The sequence below is a fragment of the Lepidochelys kempii genome, chromosome 24, assembly GCF_965140265.1.
Source record: "Lepidochelys kempii isolate rLepKem1 chromosome 24, rLepKem1.hap2, whole genome shotgun sequence".
In the NCBI taxonomy this organism is placed as follows: Eukaryota; Metazoa; Chordata; order Testudines; family Cheloniidae; genus Lepidochelys; species Lepidochelys kempii.
This window is the reverse complement of record NC_133279.1, coordinates 5,122,083-5,132,626: the sequence shown is the minus strand read 5'-3', so window position 1 is coordinate 5,132,626 and position 10,544 is coordinate 5,122,083. Positions and strand designations below refer to the sequence as shown.

At 47.8% G+C, this 10,544-nt stretch overlaps 1 protein-coding gene across 1 annotated transcript; it reads right to left on the bottom strand.

Moving 5' to 3' along the window:
• Nucleotides 1-5,559: 5,559 nt before the first annotated feature.
• On the bottom strand, nucleotides 5,560-10,481 carry TSACC (TSSK6 activating cochaperone). Its single transcript, XM_073322497.1, has 5 exons — nucleotides 10,347-10,481; nucleotides 9,152-9,220; nucleotides 8,053-8,082; nucleotides 6,338-6,496; nucleotides 5,560-5,952 (listed from the first exon to the last, which is right to left on the bottom strand). The coding sequence occupies exons 1-5, from the start codon at nucleotides 10,426-10,428 to the stop codon at nucleotides 5,744-5,746; spliced, it is 549 nt and encodes a 182-aa protein (XP_073178598.1). The 5' UTR covers nucleotides 10,429-10,481; the 3' UTR covers nucleotides 5,560-5,743.
• Nucleotides 10,482-10,544: the final 63 nt, after the last annotated feature.

Below are 10,544 nucleotides of genomic sequence, written 5' to 3'. Positions count from 1 at the left end.
TCTCTCATCCATCCACCCATCTCTCCTTTCTCATCCGTCCATCCACCCATCTCTCCTTTCTTATCCGTCCATCTCTCTCATCCATCCATCCACCCACCCATCTCTCCTTTCTCATCCGTCCACCCACCCATCTCTCCTTTCTCATCCGTCCATCTCTCTCATCCATCCACCCATCCACCCATCTCTCCTTTCTTATCCGTCCATCTCTCTCTCATCCATCCACCCATCTCTCCTTTCTCATCCGTCCATCCCTCTCTCATCCATCCACCCATCTCTCCTTTCTCATCCGTCCATCCACCCATCTCTCCTTTCTCATCCGTCCATCTCTCTCATATCCATCCACTCATCTCTCCTTTCTCATCCGTCCATCCACCCATCTCTCCTTTCTCATCCGTCCATCTCTCTCATCCATCCACCCATCTCTCCTTTCTTATCCGTCCATCCACCCATCTCTCCTTTCTCATCCGTCCATCTCTCTCATCCGTCCACCCATCTCTCCTTTCTCATCCGTCCATCCACCCATCTCTCCTTTCTCATCCGTCCATCTCTCTCATCCATCCACCCATCTCTCCTTTCTCATCCGTCCATCCACCCATCTCTCCTTTCTTATCCGTCCATCTCTCTCATCCATCCATCCACCCACCCATCTCTCCTTTCTCATCCGTCCACCCACCCATCTCTCCTTTCTCATCCGTCCATCTCTCTCATCCATCCACCCATCTCTCCTTTCTTATCCGTCCACCCACCCATCTCTCCTTTCTTATCCGTCCATCTCTCTCATCCATCCATCCACCCACCCATCTCTCCTTTCTCATCCGTCCATCTCTCTCATCCATCCACCCATCTCTCCTTTCTTATCCGTCCATCTCTCTCTCATCCATCCACCCATCTCTCCTTTCTCATCCGTCCATCCACCCATCTCTCCTTTCTCATCCGTCCATCTCTCTCATCCATCCACCCATCTCTCCTTTCTTATCCGTCCATCCACCCATCTCTCCTTTCTCATCCGTCCATCTCTCTCATCCATCCACCGATCTCTCCTTTCTTATCCGTCCATCCACCCATCTCTCCTTTCTCATCCGTCCATCTCTCTCATCCATCCACCCATCCACCCATCTCTCCTTTCTTATCCGTCCATCCACCCATCTCTCCTTTCTTATCCGTCCATCCACCCATCTCTCTCTCATCCGTCCATCTCTCTCTCATCCATCCACCCATCTCTCCTTTCTCATCCGTCCATCCACGCATCTCTCCTTTCTCATCCGTCCATCTCTCTCATCCATCCACCCATCCACCCATCTCTCCTTTCTTATCCGTCCATCCACTCATCTCTCCTTTCTCATCCGTCCATCTCTCTCATCCGTCCACCCATCTCTCCTTTCTCATCCGTCCATCCACCCATCTCTCCTTTCTCATCCGTCCATCTCTCTCATCCATCCACCCATCTCTCCTTTCTCATCCGTCCATCCACCCATCTCTCCTTTCTCATCCGTCCATCTCTCTCATCCATCCACCCATCTCTCCTTTCTCATCCGTCCATCCACCCATCTCTCCTTTCTTATCCGTCCATCTCTCTCATCCATCCATCCACCCACCCATCTCTCCTTTCTCATCCGTCCACCCACCCATCTCTCCTTTCTCATCCGTCCATCTCTCTCATCCATCCACCCATCTCTCCTTTCTTATCCGTCCACCCACCCATCTCTCCTTTCTTATCCGTCCATCTCTCTCTCATCCATCCACCCATCTCTCCTTTCTCATCCGTCCATCCACCCATCTCTCCTTTCTCATCCGTCCATCTCTCTCATCCATCCACCCATCTCTCCTTTCTTATCCGTCCATCCACCCATCTCTCCTTTCTCATCCGTCCATCTCTCTCATCCATCCACCCATCTCTCCTTTCTCATCCGTCCATCCACCCATCTCTCCTTTCTCATCCGTCCATCTCTCTCATCCATCTACCCATCTCTCCTTTCTTATCCGTCCATCCACCCATCTCTCCTTTCTCATCCGTCCATCTCTCTCATCCATCCACCCATCCACCCATCTCTCCTTTCTTATCCGTCCATCCACCCATCTCTCCTTTCTTATCCGTCCATCCACCCATCTCTCCTTTCTTATCCGTCCATCTCTCTCTCATCCATCCACCCATCTCTCCTTTCTCATCCGTCCATCCACCCATCTCTCCTTTCTTATCCGTCCATCCACCCATCTCTCCTTTCTTATCCATCCATCTCTCTCATCCATCCACCCATCTCTCCTTTCTCATCCGTCCATCCACCCATCTCTCCTTTCTCATCCGTCCATCCACCCATCTCTCCTTTCTTATCCATCCATCTCTCTCATCCATCCACCCATCTCTCCTTTCTCATCCGTCCATCCACCCATCTCTCCTTTCTTATCCGTCCATCTCTCTCATCCATCCATCCACCCACCCATCTCTCCTTTCTCATCCGTCCATCTCTCTCATCCATCCACCCATCTCTCCTTTCTTATCCGTCCACCCACCCATCTCTCCTTTCTTATCCGTCCATCTCTCTCTCATCCATCCACCCATCTCTCCTTTCTTATCCGTCCATCTCTCTCTCATGCATCCACCCATCTCTCCTTTCTCATCCGTCCATCCACCCATCTCTCCTTTCTCATCCGTCCATCTCTCTCATCCATCCACCCATCTCTCCTTTCTTATCCGTCCATCCACCCATCTCTCCTTTCTCATCCGTCCATCTCTCTCATCCATCCACCCATCTCTCCTTTCTCATCCGTCCATCCACCCATCTCTCCTTTCTCATCCGTCCATCTCTCTCATCCATCCACCCATCTCTCCTTTCTTATCCGTCCATCTCTCTCATCCATCCATCCCTCCTTTCTTATCCGTCCGTCTTTCTTTCTTATCCAGCCACCCATCTCTCCTTTCTTATCCGTCCATCTCTCTCTCTCTCATCCACCCATCCATCCACCCATCTCTCCTTTCTTATCCGTCCATCTTTCTTTCTTATCCAGCCACCCATCTCTCTCTCTCATCCATCCATCCACCCATCTCTCTCTCTCATCCATCCATCCACCCATCTCTTTCTTTCTTATCCATCCATCCATCCCTCTCTTTCTTATCTCTCTCTCTCATCCATCCACCCATCTCTCTCTCTCCTTTCTTATCCATCCACCCATCTCTCCTTCCTGCTTATCCGTCCTTTTTTATCAATCCATCTTTCTTTCTTATCCAGCCACCCATCTCTCTCTCTCTCATCGATCCCTTTTTCATCCATCCATCTTTTTTAACCTCTTTTTTATCCATCCATCTTTTTTCATCTCTTTCTCTCTCGTCCATCCATCTTTTTCTCATCCATCCATTCATCCATCATTCTTTCTTTCATTCTCATCCATCTTTCTTTCTTGCATGCTTAATTTTACTTCCATGAGTCGCCTGGCACATGCATAAGTGTTTTCAGGATCAGAGCTGGCTGAAAATTTTCCCCGACACTGGTTTTTGATGTAAAATTGGGTTTTCAATTAAATTAATTTTTTTCCCACAGAGTGTGCTTCCTGGGGGAAAGGTTCAACTTTTTGTTGGAAAATAAATAAATGAAACTGTTTAGGCCAAAACCTCATCCCTGCTGACTTCTGCCCTAATGATTAGGAACAGAGGAATTCACAGTCTGGATCAAAAAGTCTACGCTGGCAATGCTAACGTGTCTTATGTCGTCGCAGCCACCTCCATGAGGGGCACAGCTCCCAGCGCTGGTGCATTGTCTGTACAGGCACTTGCTGCACTCGGGGCTGTTTTTTCACACACCCCTGAGCGAGAAAGTTGCAGCACTGTAAAGTGCCAGTGTAGACACACCCTGAGAGTCCATCTAGCCCCGTGTCTTTTTTCCAGCAGTAGCCAGCCCCAGCTGGAAGATACAAGAAACCCTGCAATGAAGGGATGGCCCCAGGGATTGTTTCCTTCTGATCTTCATGAGTTACAAGTTGACTCATGCTTTGAAGCATGGGAGTTATTGGAAATTACAGGTACCTGGCACCTCTCAGGATTTGGCCCTCAGTGTAGGACGCTGTGCTTAGCTGGGAATCAGAATTCTTGGGTTCTAGTCCCATCTCTGCCAGTAACTCACTGTGTGATCTTGGGACAAGTCACTTCGACCCATTGTACTGGGAGGATATGGTTCTAGTACCACTGTAACCGGTATCTGGATTATGCAGATTCAGCCTGCTCCCAGGATGCACAACACGCAAATTCGTGAAGCGTTCCATATTTTTATGCTCAAATAAATGGGTTGGTCTCTAAGGTGCCACAAGTCCTCCTGTTCTTTTTGAGGATACAGACTAACACGGCTGCTACTCTGAAACAAGAACAATGGCCTCCTAAATCAGCTTGCAGGCTCAGCTTGGGGAGCTGCTGCGCAAATATCGTGCAGCTTGGCGAATACTGTGCTGTGCGGTTAAACCCTTCTCACACAAAGTTCGTGTACAACTGAATCAAATAATGAAAATACCAGGCCAACGCCTCCAAAGTGGCTATCACTCCTCTCTAATACCCTGCCACCTAGGTGTTATATTGCAGCAAAGAACCTCCTTGACAAAAGCCAGGAGATGCCACAACTGCCACTTTTCAAAACCATATGGGAAGCGCCTCATCACCAACACATCAGCAGAAGACCAGTCTGGACTACCGATCATCTCTACAGCAAATGCTTTCACAGTGTAGTGAGCAGAATGGGAACGGGCTGCCCCATCTGTAAGAAACTCCTTCCTTGTCATGATGAGGACTGATGAGAGACTGCTTGACTTCGAGCTGCCACGCTACCTCTGGTGCAAGCTCAACCATTTCAGAGGTGGGGTGGGGAGGTATGCAGCAAGTGACCATACCTGGGGTCTGAGGGACAGCCCTCCGCGTGGCTGCGGTGTGGCTGAAGACGCCACACACCTTCTGAACGTCTGTTCATCGCCTGCTATCAGGAGGACTTCCTAGACTCCACACATCTTTATGGTACTACTTGCATATTCACCAGCAATACCTGGGAGGATGCAGTAATTAGTATTTGCTAGAGCTTTGAGACCCTTGGATAAAAGTCACTTGTGTTAATCTTGTTGCAAAGAAATAAAAAAGCCGCTATGAAGGCGTTAGATGGGAAGCCAGGCAAAGTTCATACCTTTCCTCCCTCTCCTCCTGTGATCTGGCAGCTCAGAGGGACCTTAAAATAAGGAGAATCAGCTCGCTGGGAATCCTCCCTGCACCAGAGCCACCCCAGCTGGTATGGAGCTTGCATAAGGGTTCTGTATCCACCCTGCTCCCCATCTCCAGTGGAGGAGGCCTGGCTGGAACATACTGCAAGGGCCATGGGAGGCAGAGCAAAAACGAGAGTAGCCCCTGAGGCTGTTCTAATTTACAGCAGAGAGTCTGGCAAGCCCCCAGAACATGGGGCGCATAAAGGGGCTTCAAGTCACCTGAACCCCAGGGGCATGGGCAGAGTAACCTCAGATCAGACCCAACGCATCTCTCCCTAAGTGGATTGCTGTCCCTTCCCTGTGCAGCCTTCGAAGGAAAACCTCACACTGAAAGTATTTACAATAGTTTTACTTCCAAGCAGCACCGCTAGCGTAGCCGTATCAGTTGTCATGGTAACACAAACCCCAATCCTGTCGCCATACACTTGATAGCCAGTGCCAGAGTAAACACAAAGGAGATGAAGCCACAGGGATGAGACTATGGGAAGCAAAGCTAGCCACCAAACCTATGGATATGTTAGGTGGGGGAGGAGGCTGAGCTTTGCAGGCCCTTCTGGTCTCTCTGCTCCTTCCCCTTCTCTTCGTTGCTAGCCAGAAGCAAGCTCATGGATTCCTGCAAGCCTTCCAGGATGCTCAACTGTGCCAGAGCGATCTGGGTTTGGATCTGGATGTTGTTGTGCATACACTCCAGTAGGCCGTAGCATTCCTGTGGCTGATGATCAGGGGCTGGAGAAAAAAGGGGCAGAGCGCTGGTTTGTTTTCCCCTTCCTCAAATGCTAAGTGATTCTTAATTCTATTGAAATGTTGCCTGTTTACAGAGACCTGCATCCCAAAACCTCGCTGGGCTTTGCCACAGCCCAGTGCACAGGGTATTATCCCCACTTTACAAACGGGGAAACTGAGGCACCAAACAGGGAAATGATTCGCCCACAGTCACACAGACCTGGGAATAGATCCTAGGAGTCCTGGGCTCCTAGTGCCTTGTTCTAACCACTAACCCATGCTCCTGCCCAGAACCAGGATAGACTCCAGAAGTCCTGACTCCTAGCCCCCTACTCCTTACCGCTAAAGAACACTCCCTTCCCAAAGCTGGAGTGGTTCCAATACTTACTGAATTTTTTCTGTCCTTTCCATATCCTTGCAGCCTGGGCACAGGGCAGACCTGGGCTGGGCCTCCGTTGGGAAGATGGAAGCTCAAGAAAGCTGGGGGAGGGTTTGGCAGGACATAGCTTCTTAAAAGAAGAGGAAGGGCCTTCAAAGTTATCCTCTCCTGTCAAAAAAAGGCTTTGCATTACAAGGATATTTTTCACTATTGAATAATAATCCCTAGCTCTTGTATAGCATTTTTCTTCAGGAGGACTCCAAGCACTTTACAAAGGAGATAAGTATCATTATCCCTATTTCACAGATGTGGAAACTGAGGCACAGAACGGCAAAGCCCAAGGTCACTCAGCAGGTTGGGGGCAGAGTCAGGAGTCGAACCCAGCTCCCCTGAGTCCCAGTCCATCCACTAGGCTCACAGACTTACTATGTAGCATATTATGGATCTATTCCTTGTCACTTACACTAGTGCAAAACACCACCATTCTGATCCGGTAGCATTATACAGCTGCTTTGCACTGGTGAAAATGATGACAAAAGATGCAGGGTGATGAAAAATCAGGTTTTAGTTGTTAATGCTGCTTTGTAGACACTAACCAATTAATCCCTACCCCAACTCCATGGAGGGAGGAATCCTGTTAATTTTACAGAAGGGGAAATTGAAGCATAGAGGATGACTTGCTGTGTGGCCTCGGGCAAATCATGTCGGTAGCAGAGCCTGGATCGGAACCCAGGAGTTCTGACCGTGCAGTTCATGACCGTGTAGCCACAACATCATACTGCCTCTCACGTAATGTCTAGGACATACCATGGATAAAATACAGTTTTATATATATACACACCTTTTGTTGTTGTTGTTTTCTGTTTAAATGGCAAACCGGGATGCCTAATAGAAATCACCCATTCTCAGAGTGCTCTACCTGACGTGTTACCAAAATGATATAGCCAATATATTATGATAGGTTTCAGAGTAGCAGCCATGTTAGTCTGTATTCGCAAAAAGAAAAGGAGTACTTGTGGCACCTTAGAGACTAACAAATTTATTTGAGCATAAGCTTTTGTGAGCTACAGCATCCGATGAAGTGAGCTGTAGCTCACGAAAGCTTATGCTCAAATAAATTTGTCAGTCTCTAAGGTGCCACAAGTACTCATTTTCTTTTTGCCAATATATTATGTATTTTTAAGCGAATCCATGCCTATGCTAAAGTTAACCATTTTTCCCAGCAACCTCTATACTGAAATATATTAAAAACTGGAAGCTTTTGTTCTTGGTGCACACAGAGAAAGTAGTATTTTGCTGAGGTTTGTGAAAATAATAACTACCTGATATAACTGTTGCTAGAAACCAGGTACAAATTTCCAACAACCTCGGACAGCAAGTTCAGATTACATTGGAATGGAAATATTAGGGTAAGAATGACACAAACTAATTTTGGGGACCACGGTAAAAGCCAAAGGTATATATACGCCTCAGGAGTGAATTATACTTCCAGAACAATCCATGCTGCTGGTTGTATCCCCAGCGTGATGAAATGGTAAAGTATTTAACTCTCATCTTTCTGTATTTGTGCAGATTGATCTTTGACTAACACTCATGGGTTAACAAATTGGGTTGACTGTGATTATTTGATGTCCTATTGTTGAAAGAGCCTAATCTTTACTTAACAATCATTACAGTAAAAGTAGGTATAAAGATTGGGGATTTCAGATTGGGGAAATACGTACGTGGGCTTTGAGTGGATCGTCTCGCTGTGTCTGCAAAAGAAACAACTGTTGTTACTGTGAGTTTCTATACTGATGGGGGTAACAAGACTCTGAAGGAAGAGTTCTTCTGCTGCTCTGATATCTTTTCTTTGCAATGAGCCCTTCAAAACTGAGTGCCTCATTCTTATTGACACTAAACTGCTTTACACTACTCTGCCTGTGCAAAGGGATGCTACTGTGAGTATAACTAATTTATGATTTAGGGTCCCTTTATACTGCCAGAGGGGTCCAATGGCACTTTAGGGTAAACAAGAATAATAATCCCTAGCTCTAATCTTGAGCTTTTAATCAGTAGATCTCAAAGCACTTACAAAGGAGGGTAATATTATCCCCATTGTACAGATACAGAAACTGAGGTACAGGGAGAGGAAGTGACTGGCCTAAGGTCACCCAGCAGGCCTGGCAGAGCTGGGAACAGAACCCAGCTCATCTCAGACCTAGACCAGTGCTCCAGTCACTAGGCAACACTCTCCTATCTGCTTTTCATGAAAGTTAAGGATCTGTTCCAATAAGGTACTGAGCACCCTCCACTCCCTTCCGAGCTCAGCACCCTTCAGAATCAGACCCTCACAGTACTGTCTGTACAAGCAAAGATTTGCTACACTATCCCCTTCTCTTCTGCTGTTGTGCTATGTGTCTGTCATCATCCACCCCAGAGCTAGCAGCATTTACGTGGTGGTGTGTCTACATATAATAGTATGTGACACCTAACTTCTTCAAAGCAGTGTCCTCAAACCAGCCAGCAACACTTATGTATAACCCTAATGCCATGCCGATTACATATACTCATAGCAGGAATTATATTGTATGGAGTTGTAGTACAATCAGTACCTCATATTAATTATTTATTATTTGTATTGCAATAGAACCCAGGAGGCTCACTCATGGACCAGGACTCCATGGAGCCTGAAGCTGTACAAATACAGAACAAAAAGATGGACCCTGCCCCAGAGAGCTTATGTTTTGGCATGGGGAGCATTTATGTCAATTTCACTGCAAAAGTTCCAATTTGACCTTTAAAGGTTGGCTTGTGTCTGAAGTAGAAATGCATTGAACATACTTTTCCAGTGTTGTTTTTCTTCCTGAGCATCTGTTTCTGGCTCCATCTGAGGAGGAGCAGAGCTTGTGCCTATGGAAAGGAAAGCACTAGGTTATCTAGGGGAATATTTTAAAGGAAGGAGGTTGGAAAGACATAGGCTAGAATGCAACTTTCTTCTCGGACGTGTGTGCTAGCCAGAGACATATATTCTTTCTTTTTAAACTGTGGTGGTTAAAATGAAAGAAAAATTAGAACGTACAAAGAGATTTTATATCATAACGAAGCTGTGAGCACTTGGAACTTTACAGAAGCAGCTTTTGGGGTGATTTACACCATATAAATACTCAAGGTGGCTAGAGCTCAAACCCCCTGCTCCAAATGCACAGGCCCTTTGCTCTGATGCTGAAGGAGAATCTTCATTAGATTGTAGCAATATAGGGCCTCTGGCACTTTCTCTTTCCAGCCACAGCGGCCTATGGCAACATTTGCGTTGGCTGGTTCACAGTAATGTTAACATGAAAGATAAGTGAGCTGTAGCTCACGAAAGCTCATGCTCTAATAAATTGGTTAGTCTCTAAGGTGCCACAAGTCCTCCTTTTCTTTTTGCGAATACAGACTCACACGGCTGTTACTCTGAAACCTGACATTTACCAGTGAAGAACTTGTTCTTACGGGTCAATGGCTGGTTTTGCACTAGAAGTCCCGGCTGCACGGGGGTGGGGTGGTCAGTGAGTGGCACCCAACGCGGCACTGGCCCGCAAAGATAATATGCATCTCGGCGCCACGTTGTGCATGGTAGGACATCTCTAGCACTGATGCTGAGTCATATGGCCCAACATGGCTCATTAACAAACTACAACTCCCATGTTTCAGAGTAACAGCCGTGTGAGTCTGTATTCGCAAAAAAGAAAAGGAGGACTTGTGGCACCTTAGAGACTAACCAATTTATTTGAGCATGCTTTTCAAATAAGACCCCCCCCCCCCGCGTAAGGCCTGCAGCTCCCATCATGCTTCGGGAGCAGGACGACAGAGTGTGGCCCAGGAAGGACTACAATTCCTAGCATGTCCAGGAGCAAGACTACAATTCCCATGATGCCCCGCGGGTAGGACTACAATTCCCAGCATGCCTCGGTGGAAGGGACGACGACGACTCCCGGGGCCCTCCACCGCGGCAAGAGCCAGCTGCCTAACGGGCTCTGCTCTCCTGCCCACTCGCCTCTACAGCCGGCGCGGCCGAAACCCGAGCGCGACGGACGCAGTCCGGAGGGCCGCAGGACAAGCTCCCCCTCTCGGTCCATCCAACCGCTGCTCGGAGCTTGTACGCATGCGCATCACCTCACCCCCCCCTTCCCCGGCCCTGCGCATGTGAAATCACCTCGTCCGAATAATCGCGCAGGCGCAGTCTCCCGACTTC

Bases quoted from the DNA above. Each gene is read 5' to 3' on its own strand.
- TSACC (XM_073322497.1), bottom strand. From the start codon at position 10,428: ATGGACCGAGAGGGGGAGCTTGTCCTGCGGCCCTCCGGACTGCGTCCG. The intron at 9,221-10,346 runs GCGAGTGGGCAG...TCCTTTCCATAG, and splicing joins CGGCCGCGCCGGCTGTAGAG to GCACAAGCTCTGCTCCTCCT. The intron at 5,953-6,337 runs GTAAGTATTGGA...TTTTTTCTCCAG, and splicing joins GAAAGGACAGAAAAAATTCA to CCCCTGATCATCAGCCACAG.